The sequence below is a fragment of the Castor canadensis genome, chromosome 4 (assembly GCF_047511655.1).
Source record: "Castor canadensis chromosome 4, mCasCan1.hap1v2, whole genome shotgun sequence".
Lineage (NCBI taxonomy): Eukaryota > Metazoa > Chordata > Mammalia > Rodentia > Castoridae > Castor > Castor canadensis.
In genome coordinates, this window is record NC_133389.1 from 23,342,487 (window position 1) to 23,363,448 (window position 20,962).

At 35.6% G+C, this 20,962-nt stretch overlaps 1 protein-coding gene across 2 annotated transcripts in view; it reads right to left on the bottom strand.

Annotated features, from left to right (window-relative positions):
- Dcc (DCC netrin 1 receptor) overlaps positions 1 to 20,962 on the bottom strand; it is a 1,132,969-nt gene that overhangs the window by 11,501 nt on the left and 1,100,506 nt on the right. For both annotated transcript variants that reach the window (XM_074069811.1, XM_074069810.1), the window contains exon 27: positions 18,945 to 19,157. In XM_074069811.1, coding sequence (XP_073925912.1) covers positions 18,945 to 19,157 — 213 coding nt within the window. The remainder of the gene's footprint in view (positions 1 to 18,944; positions 19,158 to 20,962) is intronic.

Below are 20,962 nucleotides of genomic sequence, written 5' to 3' on the forward strand. Positions count from 1 at the left end.
CTATTGGCCTCAGTTGCTTTAAAGAACGTTTTAAAACAAACATTTCCATGAAATTATCCCATGGTTGGAAGCCGACACCATTCTCTTGGGTGTGTGTTAAATCTGCCCCTGTGATCTATTTGTATTTTCATAGATTCAGCATTTTCTACTGTGAACCTCAAATATTTTAAACCTGGTCTCTGAAAACATGGGTCTCCTATAAGCTTCCCAAGCTGTCCTTTCTCCTTTTTTCATGTACTTAAATTTAGCTCACTGTGTATGATGGGTTTCTGTCTTGATTTTCTCATCTGCATCCCTACATTTTTTTAACTGAAAATATTTTAATAGATTTGATCTAAAGAAACACATTAGCAAAACATAGATGATGCATCCCTACATTTGTAAGGGTTTTGACTTATGACTTGAATCCTTTGCCTTGTAGCTGATATCTTACCAGTTAGCTGTCATTCCAAAGGACTAAATTCTCAATGCATCTTCTACATCATTCAAATCAAACAAGTATCTTTATATGAAATCGTCAGTCTCATGGCACATGCTATGTTCAAGCGAGAAAGCAATGCAGTCACCTGGTGTTTGGATTAGTGAGTGAGGTCTGGGAGCATAATCTAAACTGAGGAAGATGTTGAGAATCACCTCGCTGCCTCTCAACTGCTGATGGACTGCTACTGTTCGGAGATGATTTACCCTGAGTCCATTTCTCCATATTGAACATTCCTAGATTTTAATTGAAGATGGGGCTTTGCTATACTTCTTTAGATACTATCTGATTTTCTCCTACATGGCTTTCAGAAGCCGGCCTGAAAGATAACTTTGTTTTTGTATACCTGGCCTTATCCATTTTTTTTTTTTTTAGCAGTACTGTGGTTTGAACTTAGTGTCTTGTGCTTGTTAGGCAAGTTCTCTATCACTTGAGCCACGACCCAAGGCCCTTTTTGCTTTAGTTTTGCGCTTTTGCATGGGGCCTGTCTGGGGCTGAGATCCTCCTAGTTCTGCCTTCTGTATAGCAAGTGTTACAGGTGTGTGCCACCAGGCTTGTCCTCACCCATTATTGCTGTGCTCCTTCTCCTTGATGGATTACCATAAGTCATGATAACCTCTCTATGCCCCAGAGAATTTGTTACACTGAAAGAGAGCTGCAATTCACATTCATTAATTTCAAGAATTGGCACCATTCTTTACAGATTTTCCTGTTATATTGGTAGATCTAAATTATAGCCTATAGGAAAGGCTTCATAGTTATGGTCTAAGCATGAACAATTTCAATAAGTTTTATTAGAGCAAGGTCTCAGAGAAAAATAAAAAGAAAGACAAAAAAATCAAAAGAATCTCTTTAATAACTCAAAGATGTTAGTTTAATATAATCTTAACTTGACAGTCAAAATCCTGTGATATCTTTCCCTATACAGGGAATGACTCTCAGAAGTGATCAAGAAAACCTACCTCACTTTGAGAGGGGAAGTCAGCAAACCACAGAGTGAAAGCAAGTGAGACTAGAAGGGATACTGAGGCTCTGAGAAATTAGAACAGTCTCATCCCTTTGCTGTCAGGTTTTAAGAGTGAGGGTTCCTAACCCTGAACATCAAATTGATCTTCACAGAGAAAGACTTGACTTCCTGCATTTTTTTCCCTTGACAGTAAAATATGTGTGATCTATATAATGAATTTCAAGCATTGAATAAGGACTTAAATAAATATCCAAATATTAACGAAGAATCTGAGCTTAGGACATGGGAGACACTGTCTAATGTCATTTTTGTAACTGAGTTAGTCAGCTTTCTATTACAATAACAAATACCCGAGATAAATCAGCTTGGAAGAATGTTTTATTTTGGCTCATGGTTTCAGTCTGTAGTCACTTGACTCCATTGCTTTTGGACCTTTGGTGAGGCAGCACATCATGATAGAAGAGTATGGCAGAAGAAAATGCTCACTGCATGGTGGCCAGGAAGCAGAGACATAGACAGTAAGGGGCCAGGGTCCCAAGATCCCCTTCAAAGGCACTCTGACTAGGCCATAATTCTTGAAGGTTCCATGACATCCCAAGTGCCACAACAAAGCCTTTAAAACATGGGGCTCTTGGTGACAATATCCACAGCACAGCAATGGTCTTGGCCCAATAGCTTAATTTCTTTAGATACTGATTTCTACATATCTATAGAGGTTAAATAAGTGTATCTTTAAGATATTAGCCATAAAAATGATACAAAGAAGGAGAATATAATGGTTCTACCCATACTCAACATTATATATGCACTTCTTGTCTCTTCCTAAGATTTAGAAAGAATTGGTTAACACACTGATAAAAATAAATTTAAAAGTCTCTGCAAATGAATGGTTAATTTATAAATGGCAATAGTTGGGTTCTAAACTAGTGCTTTCAAGAAAAAGATGTTCCTTTTTTTATAATACTGTTATTAAAAGGTATTGATTTTGTTTTGGTCTTTTTTATTTCAAACTAACAATGGATAGCTTAACTAAAATGGCCTCTATTAAATTTCTGAGTTTAAATGATTCATGCATGGTTAATTGAAAAATTTGAATGTACAAATACTTCAACTGAAACTACTGCAGAATTCTCTATGCCTGGGGTGCATTTGGAGAAGTGCTTCAGGTGACCTTTGATGAACACTGGAAGTAGATGAGCTTAGTAAATGCTTTTACACGGATGTACAACTAATTAAGTGAGCATCACTTTGGTTTTAATGTTATCTTCTCAGCAGGACCCACTAAGGAGGAAATATAAATGATGCTGGAGTTCTGAGATGGGCCAGCAGTATGTATCGGGGTAGATGAGCAGCCTCAGCAGGAATTTACTGTTCTAAGCTTTATTTTCACAGTACAGTTATTAAACATTTCATTTGCTCATTAGGTATATAATGTATGACTTCCAGGTGCAAATGCTTGCTAGCATTTCCCTGCAGAAGTTTCTCCAAAGTACAATGCTTTTTTTTGTTGTTGTTTGTTTTCCAGTGAGAAACATCAGAATAGGTGGAAGTGGGAATGCAGTGAACAGATGCACTTCAGTCAGATCAAAGGCCAGTGTATATCATGGTTTTGATTTTCAGTATTAACTTTTATATTCTGGCCTACTTCCCTACATCCTACTTTATTTTTCACTGCCTCGCCTTTAAGGATAAAATTAAAATGTACAGAAGTCTTGGTTTGTGCTCTACTTTGCCTCTCACCCATTCTGTAATGCCAGATAAAGGAAATGGCTTCTCACAGTCTAGTTTCTATGTGAACCATACTGTTCTTATATACTTTTATAATTAAGTAATTAAGTCTGTACTTGGTTTTCTGAGGAAATATGGGGATGCATATAGTCATTAAACTTGTCACATGCAAGGACCTTTTGAGGCTATGAGAGAAACACAAGATATGTATGGGAAGCTTTGTGTAATATTCCTTACATTTTTACGGTTATACAATGTTGAGAATAGGGAGAGTAGAAACATTTACCTATATCCAACAGCCCCAGGCATTCCTCCTAAGTGGACTGACTTTCAAACATGTAAGTTTTGTCATCAAACTTTAGGCATTTCGGTCTACAATGAACATAAGTATGTATTGTGATTTTAGGGTGATAAGCATCCAACTGACAGTTCTGGGAGGAAAAACTTTGTTTTCTTTTTCTAACTTTCTTATTTCCTCTCAAAGATGTAAAAAGTGGCACTGGGGACTTGTTTGTCTATCTTTTTCTACATTTCCAGGTATAAAAGAGAGGCTGCTCTGTCTCACAAATAATGTGGCATTCATTGGGACAACTCTCTATGAAAAGTGGGAGGGTAAGATTAATGTGCTCATAGTTACTACTGAAGTTCTTGAAATCTGCATGTGGTTGATGTAGAAAACTCCAAATTTTCTGGCCTTTAACTTTGTGAAGGTTGCATTTATTCAGCAAACAAGGCAAGCTGAACTCTAGTGGAACAAGTCAAGTCTCTACTTTCTGTTCCAGTTCACAGCTGGTAGTCCCAAAGATTCAGGAGGGAGGAAGAGACCTCCCAGCTGCTCCTAACGAGTTGTTCCAGAGGGCCATGATTCTCTGGAATCTTTGATTCCAATTTGGTTATTGGCACCTTGCCTCCAGAGAGAGAAGAGGTAAAACTTAGGTACTCGCTCTTCCTCCTATAGATTTTTGTAAGCTACAATAAAATATCTTCTCCCACATTGTCTTCTATGTTCTTTAATATAGACTCTTTGAACATACTTTATAGTTTCTGTCTTAGAAACAGGAAAATCAAAATTCAAAGAATATAATAGCCAGTCAAATTTAAAAATCAACAAAGTAAGCTTTGATTGAGAACAGAGTGAAGTAGATAAGGTAAATTTAGTGCTGGAGAAGAAAGGAGAAAATGAGAGTGAGACAAGTGGAGAGAAGACAGGAGATACAGTGTGGCATGGTGACCAGGAAAAGGTAGAGGGAAGAATAGGGGTAAAACAACAGATCCTTGTTCCCTTCAATTTTGGGGTGTGTGTGTGCTGGGAATCAAACCCAGCCAAGTGCTCTGCCACTGAGCTGTATCCTCAATCCCCTCTTCTCTTTCTTGGTGAATCAATGCAGGTATAACATCACTGCATCACAGAAGTGAAAACTTCTAAAGACTTGGGAAAGAACAAAAAACATAGAATTTGAGAACTGGACTTAGTTTGAAAAGTTTAGGGTAAAAGCCTTCTTGAAATATCTTTCCTCTTTTGGCAGCCTTTATCCTCTTTCCTGCCACACACTGTCCTCATTGAATGTGTTTTTCCACATACTCAATATGGGAAACCAAGAACAGATGTAACCCTGTGTTCTCCTCTGCGATAGAAAAATGATCTAAATGTAAACAGTGAAAAACTGTTAATTGCTTATCACTTTTCTTGGGTTTATTTACATTTTGAAAGATAAATGATGAAAGGATGATATGAGAGACAAACGGGTTTTCTGCCACCATTGCATCCACGTGAGGGATACTTTTTCTTCTTAAAACATCTCTTAAATATGATGCTAATATTTTTCCGGCTTCTTTTCCCCTAGTCTACAAGGCATGTACCTACTGGGTGAATAACAAACTAATAATCTAATAAATAATTTAATTCCTCCCCTGTAGTAATAGTAAGATCTATTGACTTCAAGTAAAAAACATATACTTTCTTAGTTTGATCTATTTGAGCTGTTTTACCTTCATACACTTAAAAATTAGAATCTAAGTTTTTAATTCATTGGAAACATCAGAAGTAAATTAATAGTAATTGCAGAAATACTTGAAGAAAGAAAGTGAATAATTGTGTTGGAAACATGAGTTTAAGTATTGTCCCAATTGACTTTGAATTTGTGAAAACCCTATATTCAGGAGTGGTGTTTATTTTGCATTTTATAATGGGTAATGGAGATCTTTACAGGAGATATAAAGGGAGCTAGGCTCATTAAATAGCCAGCATATAAAGTTTATGTTGGGAAATAATGACTAAGGAAAAGATGGATAACAAGCTCTAAGGACAAAAAAATTACCTAATATGTCTTTTTGTCCTTAGGACCTACTCAGTGCCTACCTCACACAGAGCAGGGCTTTCCATAGTACTTTGTAGGAATCTATTCCTGGCAACAAGACTGAACAGACAAAAGCAGCAATAATCAGAAGATGCTTCAGAGACTATGAACTAGCAATTTTTCTTCTTAGCCATTTCACAGAATAAGAAAAGGACCAGGGAAATCATTGAAGAGTTTGGGAAATAGATTCATGTGAGCAGCTCTAAATCTCCCCCTCTCTTTGAGCTTTTTCTCAGGTTACCAGATCAGAAATTAACAAAATAGTCAACAAGTAAAACATGTATATACTCAAAATGAAACACTTACTTGTTTTATTGGCATACCTTCACAAGTTTGAGGATGTTCAATCCACATTATATCTATTACTTATTTTAAGAGGTCTACTTTGATTTCCTGTGTTTTTCCTATAGAATTTCAGAGTCTAGAGGTTCCTCAGTTAATTTCATAAGTGTTCCAGGTCAATTTTAGAAAGTTTGTTATAAAAGGAAATTATCTCTACTTTACCCAAATCAATTCTCTGATTTGTTTCTTTTACTTTCTTATTTGGAACAAGAAAGAAGTTTGAGTTCATTAATTAGCGCTACAATGCTCTAATTTATGTTTCTAGTCTGAAAATTGTTATATTCTTCTTGAAAAATAAGTATAATACTCCTCTTTTGTTATCTTATTTTTGCTAATATTCCTAGTGGTAAAACCTCTGAGAAAATGAAGTTGCATAGTTTCCAAAATATTTAATGAAAATATTTAAAAAATGGCGAAACAATGTAGAAACCTATACTTGACTCTCCCACAACTTCATCCACATCAGTAGATAGTTGATTACATTTCTGATAAACATTTCATATGAAAGTCTAAGAAAATAATTTTTTACTTCAAAACTCAAGTTTTTTTTGAATACTGAAAATATATTCCTTTTTCAAGACCTGTGGATTGCCATGGAGGACTCTGATTTTATAGTAAAATCTTGATGCCCCAGAACCAGATTTCTTAATGTCCTGGAATAATTGATTTTAACCCGGTTTTGTTCTTTACTTGAAGTCCTCAAAGCATACAGATGTGTGTGCAAAAACACACCCACACCCACTCCCCTGACCACACACAGAGTGATGGATACCGTGAATATGGTCCGACATACAACGTCCAGTACCTTTCCAATTCAACTCAATTGCTTTCAATGTTTGTATGTGTACTTCTCAGAGTATCCAAAGCACAACATGAATAATATTTTCAAGATAGAAGAAAAATAAAATAAAATAAAATAAATACAGTGAAAAAATGATAGAAGAATACCTTAATTACTCCAAGAAAACTTTTTAGTCATTGAGATGTGGTTACATATTTTGGAAATATTTTAAACTGTAAGAGCTAAATGTTATCACCATCATCACCCCAAAGAACATTTGGATCATTGAGGAACACAACTGACATGAGGATTTTTGCCTTTTCCTTCATTGACTGACTTCCTTCCTGTATTTTGCTGCTGTACTTTCAGGGATGACCTATACTTATATTCTCAGTGTAATCACGGAGGTGTGTATATGGGAGTTCACTGCACATTTCTCTGAGCACTTATGTGTAATAAAACTTTGGGAGACAAAATCATGGCATCACTGAATGAAGCAACTATGGTATATATAATGGCCTCATCGTTGAAATAAATACTCCTTCTTTTTGGCTTCTGGAAAGTTAAATTAACTATTTTTCTATATGTACGACCTCTTTTTACTCTCTCACAAAAATATAGATTTATAAATATAAATCAGTTTTGAATATAAATCAGTATAGAAACATAAATCAGTTTTGAAACTTTGTTTTTTCCTTTAAGTTCTTTCCTAAAAGTTGTCATCTTATTATATCTAGTGTATACTGCAACTCTCACTCTCAAGGATAATTCCCCAAACTACTATTTCAGTTGTGCTCTCTCTCCTGAGTGCTAAACATGATCACATATACTATTTCACTTGGATGCTCCCTGTGCTTCCCTCTCTCTCCAGCTTTCCCATTCATTTTGAAGAGTTACATCTCCACTCATTTCACCATTTATGCGTGCTGGAAGACACAGGATTAAGACCACAGAGTCACCTCGGACCTCATCCTGTTCCTTACTCTTCATATCAGGTTATTAACTCATTACTTTGAAAGAAAAGTCTTGCAGCTATCTCCTTTCTTCCATTTTCATTTCCCTGAACCTTCATTAGACACCTATCTCAATATTGGTTTATTTTTTAATCCTCCTTAGTAACAGTCACATTTTCACTCACCATACTCTGTCTTTTTCCAGCTTATGATCTTGTGATTACTTTAGGTTCAACTCACATAAAATGACAAGACCTACTCTACTGAGATGTTATGGAATTTAGCAACATGGCATGTGAAAAGTGTTATACTTCTCAGTTTTTACAGCTAACATAGAATTATCAGCTAATAAACATTCATCTCCTGTAAAAGGGTTTCTATGTTACGTGAAGCTACCTGAAACATAATTTCCCTACAACTGTCCATTCGCTAAAGATGCTAGTTAATTAAGATTTCATCTTTCTGTATTTGCAGTGGAATAAATGTCAATGAAAAATTCCAACTACTTCTTATTGTACTGAGCCAATGAGAAAATTTCTTCAAATATACATATGGGAAATTATTTATGAGGAGAATATGTTTCCATGCAATGTTTCATAAGCTCTTCAATACTGAACATGTTTCTCTGCATGGAGTTTCTGGATATTTCATATCTATAAAATGACTGGAAGATAGTTCTGACAAATAGGCTGTTGGCTATCTTTGTGCTAGGTTTAGAAATAAGCTCATTTTATCTTTGGGTTTTTGACATCTGTACACATGTTTACTTTAGTCTTCCAATAAGAAATAAAACTTTCTGCAAATGGATATACTATCATATGTAATTAGAAAGAAAATCAAAAATAAAAATGTGACAAAATAAAAACCAATGAAAGTATAAATAATATAATGTGAAAAATGAAGTAAAGTTTTGGGTTTTTTGTTTGTTTCATTCCAAAATGCAACAGCTGGAGTATTGTGTCCTGGGTTATTATACAAATTCTAGAGATAACATGAGAATGCCCTTAGAAAAAGGCGTTTGCAGTTTTACATGTTAATGGGGGTGTCAAAATATAGACAATGTTATCAGTTGTGGTGTTAGTATTCACATAATCATTAACCCTTTATGTATATGCATTATAATACAGTGCTTCAGAAAAGTAGATTTTGGCTTTAGAAATTCATTGGTTCAAACCCTTGCCCTGACATTTAAATATAATATGACATTGAATATATCTGTTAAGATTTTTTATGATCCAAAGTTTTCTAATGAGTTCATTCAGAAAAATAAAATTTTCTTTGTGTTTTTGTGAAGATTAAATAAGATAGCAAATTTATAGTTAGGTACTTAGTAACAGTGATTATCAGTAACAATGTTTGCATTTTTTCTTGAATATCTTATGGAGTCCAGCCCAGATTAGCCTTTGTTGTCATATCAAAGAATATTGAAAAATTGTATTTGCCGTGATCTTAAAACATAAGTCATATAAGTATGAAATATTTCTTTAGGATCATATGATATACAATAAAATCTGAAGTCTGAGTCAGGAAAGAATTATAGAAGGTGCCAATTGTGTGACATCTGGAAGATAATGCCCAGGAGTTGGAGAAGGACAGAATGGTAGGGACACTGAGTAATGGGCATCGCCTTTGATTAGCAAGGGCTCCAAGTCAGCTTCCAGAAATTGGATAATGAGTAATTCACTGAGCCCAGGAATTCAATGAGAGCCCTTGGCAGAAAATTCTCTGACATTGAGAACATTAAGAGACTTAGGAAAATTCATTTTTAGGCACTTTTGTTAGTTGTAATTCCAGTGTTCTATTATTTTTCTCTTCATCTGGAATTCATAAAATTCAAATACTCAAATACTATTTGTAGATTCTTCTTGGATAGTACCTGCTGCTATTTAAATTAAGAAGCTCTGAACCAGAAAAAAAGCATTTTTAATGGGGACTGGGTAGAGTGACAGAAGAAGGAAAAAAGAAAGGGATGGAAGGAAGGAAAGAAGGAAGAAAGGAAGGAAGGAATGAAGGGAAGCAAGGAAGGAAAGAATTAAACCAAATAGACTTTAATTGCTCAAACATTTATTAGAAGAACAAATTCTTTTTCCTTAAGCACTTTCTTTTTTCCTCAATCCTCTTCATCTTCAGCCTCTTTGAATACTTATTTATCCCTTAGACATTTTATATCTAGTAATGATTTATGATAATATCTTTCAGAAATTATACAATATAATTTAACTTCCTGACTGCTGAAATAAACATTCCTTTTAATTGCTTTCCATTTGCTATGATTTATATTACCACTGTTTATAGGTTCACTTACATTCACTACCACCAGAAAAAAAAAATTTTACAGATTGCATATGCTATTCACCCTGTTGTGCAACTGGCTGAATTAAAAATTTCATTGCTTGTGGAATCATTGTTTGGTGAAATGTGTGTGTAAATCATTCAGTCTCTGTAAGTGGTGCTCTCCACTGTGCCATTGGACTGTAGGGTGCTTAGGAAAGGTTATGACAAATCCCAGAAATGACAACTAACACATCCCAGTTCCCCACAGGAGCTCATGTTTTGGAGAAAACATGCCACAGAGAGTTGTTAATCTTATCTATCTTCATTTAGGTAACAAAAAATAAGAGGTAAATAGAGTTTTGTAAGTGGGACCTCTTGAACACAATCAATCTAATCAATGCCTTCATCAGACCAGGTATTGAAAAAATGTGAGTAAAGACCTCAGATGTTTCTATGAAAATGATTCATTAAATGGTGCAGAATATCATCTGAGAAAGGGCAAAAATGCTCAGATTTTGGCCTCAGATTCTGGAAGACTGCCTCAGTTACAAGAGTTTTTGGCCTAGTCTTGAAAAACAAAACAACAACAAAAGCAACTGTGGTGATGATAGTCCATCACTGAGACTAAATAGAATGTGATGACTAAAAGTCATGCTAAGTGGTTTTCAACATGTTAAAGAAAATTAGCAATTTGAAACTGTAATGTTACATAGTATGTGCAGCAGTGAGAGTATGGGTACACACACACACATACAGACATATAGAGAGAGAAATGTGAATTTAATTTCAAGTGAGTTAGCCAAACTCACAAGTTTTTCCATGAACTACAGGTTAAGAGCACAGAATTTGCTCTAATACTGCTTCAACATGTGACCTGCAGAGAGGAAGCCTCCATATCATCTAGAGTATTTTCAGAAATTCAGAATCTTGGACTCTACTCCAGATCCACAAATTGGAACATGTATCTTAATAAGATTTGCAAGTGATTTCCAGACATATAAATTTGAGACTCATTGTTATCGATGTGGCCACTGGGGTCATTTAAAGGAGGTGGTAGGAGGTCAGCTTCCTGGCTGTTGATGCATTTGCGGTTTGAGAGCAACTCCTGTTTGAGGCCACAGTTGTCTCTGGAATCAGGGAACTACATTCAGACAGATCTGAGCTGTTGGTCTGAGTGGCTCTGTTCATGAATCTGTCTTCCAGGTAGGGTGCAGTTCATTTAGTGCCATAATCTCTTGCATTTACTTGTCATGAAATACAGCATTGAGTTAAATCTTGTTTCACTACCAGCAAGCCATTAAATGCACTTTTAAACCCCTTCCACATGATCCCAGTACTTCTTATGTAAGGCACTGGATGCTTTAATTGGCCAATTTATGAGGATATATTGTCTCCAGATTACATCAAATCACAAACTTCTGGATTGAGTACTAATAATAAGTATAATTCATGATTACATGCTTGGATTCCTTAAAATCATGCAAGAAACTCCTTCCAGATTGGATTTCATTTTCCCACTTACATTTGTAGAAAATTAAAGTACAGGGAGGTTAAATGACATATGCAGGGGTAATCCAGCTAATCAGTAGGGGCACTGGGAGTTTCAATAGTATCCTCTAGTCAGTATTTTCAGTTGTATTTTGCACCAGCCAGAGAAGAGGCCTAGAAGACTAGATCACTACTCTTCTCATTTCAAGTGGCCTCACCACCCTGCCTTTAGTCTTACGCTGAGGCAGATGTCAGTGCAGACTTTTGTGCACAAAGCAACCTGTTTCTACTAACTGAGGCACCACTCTAGAGAGTAAGCAAAGGGAAATCAAACAACTACAATGTTAAATGCAGCACTAAGTAGACCTAACATTTAAGCTAGCATACTAGGTTAACACATTATTGTGGTTTGAAAAATGCAGACTCTTAGAAAATCATACTCTGGTGACCACAGAAATAGAAAGGTCCATACAATTTACTGGGTAAAAGAATAGGAAATGTGAAAGGATATTTAAGAAAGGCAATTTGGAAAAGACATTTAAAAGAGCAATCATTTCAATCCTATTATTCCTATAAGCCTACACATGCAATTATGTTGTAATATGCTTCTCATTTTGAAATCAGTTGGGCTTACTTATCACTGTTATTCGTAAAAAAAATGTTGGAATCCCTTTAGCTACAAAAGATAAAGACATTCTCCTCTGAAAGCTTTGGCATTCTGGTAATAAAGAGATTCTGGCAATAAGAACTTCAGTCCTCCTCCTGCAACCCTAAGATGAAAGTCAACGTTCAGAAACACAAGATATTTAATGTGGTATGGACCTTCTCTGCAAGTCCCTGCCAGTAAGATAAAAGTTACAAACTTTCAGAAGTACGAGCTGTCTATGCTTTTTCATAGTTTTTAAGATATTACAGACTCTACCTTCATAGTTTATCAATGGTTAAACTCTCAGTTTATTCCAATATCACAGAATTTTTGTTTGTTTTCAGTCTGTTAGATTTTTCACAGCGTATTTTCTATAGGCTATTAATATAGAGGTTTATGCGATCACATGTGGTTTGCTTCAGCCTTTTGTCTGTCCTCCCAAACAAAGCATGGAACTTGGCACTAATTCATGGACTACAAAGAACCTTACCAAGAACTTAGAAAACGTGAAATGCTCATTTGAGGTTCCAAATCTTTATTCAAACTAAAACCGTTTCCTTATTCTTTCACAAAGCAAAGAAAAATAAAAGAATCCAGGGAGACTGATCACATTTATTTCTGTAATAGTTAAGACTGTAGAATTTCGTATGTTCCATGCCTCTTTAAAGCAGACCGTCTGATTTCACAGATTCAGAAAAGAAAAATCAGTTTCTTAGTTGGCATGACAGGGAGGCTAGCCCTCAGAAATACCAACACCCATTGACTGGCACTTACTTTTTTTACAAATATAGCAGATGCTACTGTTCTCCATTTTACTGTACAGATACCACTGCAAGACTACTGATTTTCATGAAGGTAAATTTATGAATAGAATCTCAAAGGGTTGTGGCTTCAAATTTTCTTTTTTACTTTATGCATTTCAATTGAGCATTAACATAAGATGTAATTTGTAAGTCAGATTAGCATTTTATGATTAAGTAGTCATGAATTTGGAAATCATTGCATCTTACCTATCTTTATCATCAATACCTAATCTTTCCATTAAAGTTACTTTATAGCACCTAAAATCATCATCAGAATTGAAATTGAAGACCTATATCCAGAATCTGGCTCTTACCTTCCTTATTTTATTCTGGCCAACTCAAGAAGCATGTGAGTGTCCATTACTTGTAGTGGATGAATGAATTTTCCAAGAACAATACCACAGGATCCTGGAAGAACTACAAGGTATTCTATCTCTCTCTGTATCACTAATGGAAAACACAGTTGCTTATAAAGTAGACATGAGTTTACTCAGAACTGTCCTTTATGAACTAGAAGAGGTGATAAAATGTAAAGAGGTAACCTTATTCATTTCATCTAAGCTGATTAAAAAACCACTTAGATTTCCAAGATGTTTTGTAAGTAACAATAAAAGTTATATAGTAGTGACTAACCATGTGACCTATCAAGTTCATCAGAAATGTGAAAGGAACAACTACTGCTCATCTTCTCCATTACTATTCTCTGCCACTCAGAAGGCTACCCATGCTTTAGTAAAATCCAAGGACATTCTTCCTAACTTACATGTTTTATATCCTATATTAACTCACAAAGTTCTCAAAGTAGATTTTTTAATTTTCTCTTATGATTGGAAGACAAATTCATATTTTAACTTTAGGGTTTAATTATATAAAATTGATAGTTAACTATAAGTTTATAGATGATCTAATAATTCGTGATGAAATATTTTCTCTTATTTTTTAATTGGGTAAACCTTTGATTGAAAGATTCAAATTTTGACCCAACCATGGTCCCCTCTCCCAAACACCTTTTTGCAATTTTGAAAACATTAGCTGTTCATTTATAGCTCCCCTCAAGCTGTTGTCACATTCTCTAATTCACAATGTGAGTAATAGTCCTGTGTGCCTTAACTTTTATTTTTATTTTATACTTCCTTCTGCTCATCTGCATTTTCTTTGTTGGACTCCAAAGCCCTGGCCATCAGTGGTGCTGAAAACAGCAGATGTCAGCTCTTGGCTTCCTGCCTTATTGTAGAGAGATAACAGACACGTTGGACAGGTGAGTTTAAGACAGATGGCAGCTATTCCAGAGTTCTCTGGCTATTGGGTCTTCTTGCTCTAACTTCTTTCTTCCATCTAATGCCAATATAAAGGAATAAAATATTGACATCAAAACTAAATGACTCAACCTACCTGCTACAATTCTTTCTTTCAGGTATCTAATATTTAGGCTCAGACTAGAAGACCCTTTGTAGGGGAACTAAAAGCCAATCTAAGAATAAGTACATAAAACTAAAAAGCAAAATAAAATTGTTCCTCTTTAATGTTATATTTCTCTAATTTTTTAAGCCTGTTAGCTCAATTGTTAACCTTGGGCAAGTTAACCTTTTCAAGTCTCAGGTTTATCATCTAAAAATGAAGCATCAACCATTTGGATCACTCATAAAGTCTCCTCTAGCAATTGTTTCCCTCTTTGAGAGTTAGTTAACATAGCTCTTTCCTATTTAAAGGCCAGAATACCATACTAGAGGAAATTAGTAAGTTTCAGAACAGCAAATTGTAACAATATCTAAGCAAATCTCTCAATTACATTTTACCAAAAGATCATTTAGGATGATCAGACTAAGTCAAATCAAATTTCATCCATTAAAAATCTGTTACAAGTGGGACAGGAAAATTTCAAAGAGATCCCTGTAAGAAGGCAACAGATGAGCTTCCACATGAGATGAAATTTGTGTAATAAGATGTGTAATTTTCTACTGTAGAATTGATTGAAAGTATTGTTTCCAATAACACCAAACCAACACATCTCGCCTACTTAGCTGTGTCATGATTTATCTGCTCTGACTGGCCTTAAAAATGATTGTCTGTGTCACTTGCTAAAGGATGTTTGATCTCCCATGACCTCTGCCTGTACCTGATTTTAGCAGAATGGAACACGTATGTGGTATCATTGATGGACATTCCCAATGGGGTCCATGAGCGGCTCAGGGGAAGCAATTGTATTAATGCATTTTAGTAATTTATTGGCAGGCTTGTGTGGTAGCCTATTTACTGAAATAAGTCCTGCCAAAAAGATAAAGTTACAGCAGGAATACATGATTTCCCAACCAGCCATAAAATATAAATCACCCACCTTTTCTGTCCACTGTCAGCCACCTACACCTACACTTTGTCCTCAATGTTCAGACAAATTGAAGCACATGCTACAATTTGCAGGGGGAAAATCAAACTCAATTTCTCAGTATAATGAAGTGAGTTTTGGTCTTGTCATGTCTACTGACTTATTGATCCCTCGAAGACTGAAAAGATCAGAATGCTCTGGGTATTTGCTTTTGTAAATATTTATGTGCAGAAATGTAATGTGAGACTGGAGTACAATATAGCACTTATTCAGTTTTACAAAGATGCAAGAGTTCTGGGAGGTTAATGTTATAAATGAGTGCTACAATTTAAAAGTCACTATTTAAGTGGTCACGTTTTCTTTCCCTATAAAACTACAGCTTTGGAAGACAAATAGCTTCCTGATCCAAGTTCATTTAAAGTGCAGCTGATCATTTCACAGCTAAGAGGAATTTTCACTAGTGAAAACACACACACACACACACATACACACACACACACATACACACACACACAAACCACACACATACACAGTCCTTGGCCCTTTGTATAATTTATTTTGGATCTATAATGCAATAAGCCCAACACTCCGTCAGTTTCTATTTAACCCGAAAGAGGACTTTGCCAAATCACTTATATTATGTCTGTGATTTGCAAAGCACAGTGATTGCTTTGTGAAATGTGTAAAGACCACACAGTTATTCACACATCCAAAGATGAAGCATTAAGAAAAAGAACCATTTTATCATGAGATGATGAAGAAATTCTAAGAAACACCATAAATACCTTGGAGGATAGTAAGCGAAAATTTCCAACTCAGCAGGTGGAAGGAAAAAAAAATGAAGGAATGAATCTGTGTTTGCAGGTAGACAGAATTTTAGTCATTATGACAACAGAATGACTTTCTAATTACCACCTACTATAGCAATACTTCAAAATGCTCTGCAATCCCAGGGAGATTGTAACTGCATAATACATGCTGCCCCATGCCTCATATATAAAGTTGCTGCAAACACAGCTCTGTGTACCTCAGTGGGAGGCAAACTGAGGCAAGGACCCTTAATGCTGCCATGAAAAACCACACACAGGAATTTGAATGAGGAAAGAACTTCTTCATTGATCCTAATCTCAAAGCTTTCAAATTGGAAAGAGCCTCTCATTTAGCATGATCTATAAAAATTAGAGGAATGCCTCACATTACCATATTCTAAAGCAATTACTTGCAGTAAGTAAAGATAAATTCATTACTAATTACACACTTCTTTATTGTGAAATCCACAGTAAAATTATTTGAGGTATTTTCTTTTTTAAGCTGACAAGAGAATGACTTTACTTCATCAATCAGTTTGACTAAAGTAATGATTTTCTTAGAATTAAAATTTGTTGAGGGCTCTAAGTAGTTCATCTCTTAGGCTAAGAAGCATGTAGTTAATGTCACCAATAATACATTTGTCAGTCTACTAATTTTCTTTTTCTATTAGAATAAGTAAACACCAACCCTTTTTAAAAGCATGCTATTTACCATGTGACAGGAGCAATGCAGACAGACTTATTTGAAAATCACAAGGTAAGGCATTATAAAATGCACAGGAATCACAGGAAGACAATGAAGAAGAGACAAAAAAGGGAAAGGCATTTAAGAATTCCAAAGTAATGGTAGAATATGCTTCATGTTGAGTGTGTGTATGGGGGCAGCATTTAAAGGGGAACTGTGAAAAAAATCAAATCAAGATTTCAAGCCAGAGGTATTGGAAAATATGAATGTGGAGATGGCTTATGAAAAAGAGTTAAAATAATAACAAGAGCAATAGTCAAACAAAAGAAGGCTCATAACTGTACAATGGAAATAAAAGAAAATGGTATTTTGCCCATCTGACATTTGATCAGAGAATGGCTCTTTAGTATATGCTTGTATTTGATGGAATAAGTACAGAGCTAACAGAGTCACTGCTTTCCTTCCTTAAGGACATATGTAATCCACATTGTATAAGATTTTGTTTAAGGCAGATTTAGTATTATTTTAAATAGAAAAAAGTAACACATGTAGGAAAAATTGCTACCTCTCTGTTTTGTCTATCATACATGTTTATTCTAAAATTAAAATACTTTTTGGTTATTTTGCTACCATAGGTTGACTTCCAAGTCTTGTATTCCAAACTAAACATCAATGCCTTGATAAAACCTTTCTTTTAAAATAGCATTCATAATATCACTTTGCTCTGTAAAACAGTTACTTAAAGATTTTCTTCTGCTATGGTTTAGATGTTGAATGTTCCCTAAGGGCCCATGTGTTAAAGTAGAGCTATTGGGAGGTGGAGCCTAGTTGGAGGTCTTTAGGTCATTGTGGAAATACCCTCAAAGGGGATTGTGGGGTTCCAGTCCTATTCCCCTCCCTCTTCTTAATTTCCTGTGATTTCCACAACCCATTTCCACCATACTGTGCAGCCTTGCCATAGGCCATGCAATGTACCCACCACCTGTGCTAAGCCTGCTTCAAGGAAGACCATCAAGCAGCTTGCATTTCAAGCAAAGGAAACCTGCATGTCTTTGAGCTCCACCCTACTTCCTAGAGGTTGGTAGCTGAGTATCCATTCCAAAAACCAGGTAAAGGTTAAGAACTTCAGATAAGATGTAAACAAATCAGCTAATGTGAGGCCAGAAGCAAGAGATATTCTCAATATAATTAATATTCATAGTTCATAGGAAATTTTATTTTTCTATATTTTACAGTTGTTGTGAGGTTTATGTAGTAATACAGTGGCAGAATTGCTATAGGTGTGGACTTGAAATAGCAGAAAATTACCCACATATATTTGTACAATCTAGATGTACCTGCTCCACTTGCCTGGTTACTTAAAATTACTGAATTTTATTACCTTATGCCTGATATAGTGGGGCTGTTTGTAATTATTTTAATGGTCCAAATAATTTTAAGCACCACATATTTTTATATGGATATACCTAGTTATCTATTTATTGAGTTATCATTATATACATTATTATATCATTATATATACATAATTAGATATCTATATATTGCATTTTCTGAACCACTTCCTCTTCCTCCTCTCTGTTCTTTTTGCTCTTTGCCTCTGTCTCCCTTCCTGTCTTTCTCCAACTCTAAAAAGACGAAGTTGAGCTGAGTCCTAACTGATATCAGCTGAAGTAATAAAAATATTACTGCACTGGGAATCCAAGGTTTTGGTTCTCATTCCTGCCATCTAATTTTCCTGCAAGGTATCATAGATTTATTTCTTCCTATTTATCTAAATGTTGGCTTCTTCATTTCTAAAATTAGAATATTAGACCCTGGTGCTGTGATTACCCTCATTTCTGGTCCTAGTACTTCAAAATAAATAAGAATCCCTGGGATATGACAAAATATGAGATTAAGTGCATTTCTCTATGAAGTGGTTTTGTTGATTTTTGTACATTTTTCTTTAGTGTTGGAGTCTAGCTCCAGAATTTAGGACCCACATGCAGAATGAAAAGTCAAGGAATCAGGAATGCTTCAAGTATTATCTAATGAGTTTAACTACAACGTACATTTAAAATGATGAACTGACATCCAGGATTCATGGACAACTTCCAAATGAATAAGAAATACCTACAGCAGGCCAGTCACTTATAAAGCAGATAATTAAGAATTGCACTACAAATATCAGTAACAAACATGAGCATATCAGGCAGGTAATCCACACTGAAAACACGTATTATATCCAGGGCTTCTCAGACACCCTCATGCATTCAAGTAGAGATATTCCTGACAATAATAATTTAAAATGGGAGCCATCAAGTACTTTACCTGACTGAGACAAAAGCGGTGTGTAAGGGACTTTCGGTTCTATTGCACTCATTGGTGGAGGTAGCAAAGGGTTAGCAAAGCTGCGGAGTGGATGAGTTGGTCGGACACAGGCCGTGGGGATGGTTCTGCTTGGTGCCTCCTCACTGCTGGGATGCTCGGGCTGAGCTGGGGGCAACATGGGCGGCTGCTGGGTGGTTGGTCCTTCACTCACTGCTACAATTGAAGACAAGACATCCAGTTATTATTCCAGACAAAGTGTCTTTTCCCTTTCTCCTTAGCCAATCAGAGAGACACATCAGGATCTGGCCAATCTCTTCTCAGTTATGAATGTTTTTATTATTCTACCATCATATATTTATGGAATACGGTTATCACTTCCCCTTTAAGCAGAAGGAATAGGTCCACGAGGACAGGGATCTATTTTTCAGGAAGAGTAGTAAAGTATATTCAGCACTGACTATATTGCCTGAACTGTCTGGGCCCTGTAATTGTAAGTGATGAAGCGAGAAAAAAGAGTTATTTCTCCTTTCATAAGTAGCGATGTCAGTGAAATTCAATGTACCGAACCCGGTTACAGCTGCATTATTATCTACCAGCCAATATGCCAATTTTCTTGTGATTTAAACATGCCATGTCAACTGTCAAACAAATCAGTGTTACAGGGTGCTCAGAGGCATTGCTAATAAAATGATACAAATAATAACCACTATCATTATCTCCCATAACAAAATAGAAGCACATCTAGCTAAAAGTTATATGAGAGATGACTCCGCTGGAGCAAGTTGCCTGAATGCAAAATTATGCTTTTTCCTCTTTGGTAACAAACCTTGTAATTTTCAGGCGGATTGCTATAGTTGAAGAGGCTTCACATAGTCATTTGTGACAGCCCATGGACATTTGGACAGCTTTGTATATGGAAATGTGTCTTTTCTCTAGAGAGCACAGTCCTGTAAAACTAAAATATTTTCAAGGTAATTTCTCTTGCTAAGGACACAGATTCAACTCAACTATTCATTCATATTTAAAGTCTGCAGGTTCAGGTTAAATTACAAATGAAAAGAGCTGCCTAGGAGGTATAAGTGTTAACTGTATAGGAGTATTTCTGATGATTTATTTCTTAAGAAAGTTTTGTTGGGCAAATTGAAAAAAAAAAGGCAGACAAGAAGATAATATCTGTCTTTTGAAAGAGAGTTTTTAACCAGGAAATATTTTCAGATAATGAGTTTGGAAGATAATTTTGAGACAACTCTCTAGGGGGCTTGATAAGGTCAGCAAAGGGCAGAGAAGATAGAGAGGAAATCTTATAATGCCAAAGGTAGGAGAGATGAAAGATACAAAAAAAATCAAAACATTATATGAAAGGTATGCAGAAGTGAAAAGTGCTTTCAGAGGGTATTGGTACTCATTCTTCCTTATTCAGAAGGGGTCAGAGCTCGATAGGGTCATAGAGCAGCCTCCAGGCTGACCCCCTTCAAAGACAGAGGAGGGAAGATTTAGGGCTGGCCAAGGGCAGGATATAGCCATATTGCAATCAGAGCCAAAAAATAGAGATTTCATAAACAATTTCTTCAACCAAGGGAAATGTAATTAAGACAACAAACTCGTGAGAACTCTCCAGGTAGATGTTATGTTACAAGCGGAGGAACATTTTTGTGTTTGCATTCAGTTTTCTGGTGAGATAGTTGAGAGTGCAGTTTTAGAGACAAAATTAAACAGGTTTTACTTTAGACTCAAATATACTCTAAAGGAGAAAATAACCAAAGGCTAATTTTCCAAATAAAAACTTGATGATTTGGTCAATTCCCAACATGGGCATTTTTGTGCCAATGGTCTAAGAGTGATGGATGAATCCTACACTCACTCTTTGTTCTTGTAAGAAGGTCGACTTTAATGTGTCTCTTTGTCTGCAACTCTTTCAAACCACAGGTCCCAAAGGATATTTTTAGTATTAGATTGCAGAAATTGTTTAGGAGGGAAAACCAGGTTCTTTCAGGAAGGTCACTAGAGATCATCCTTGG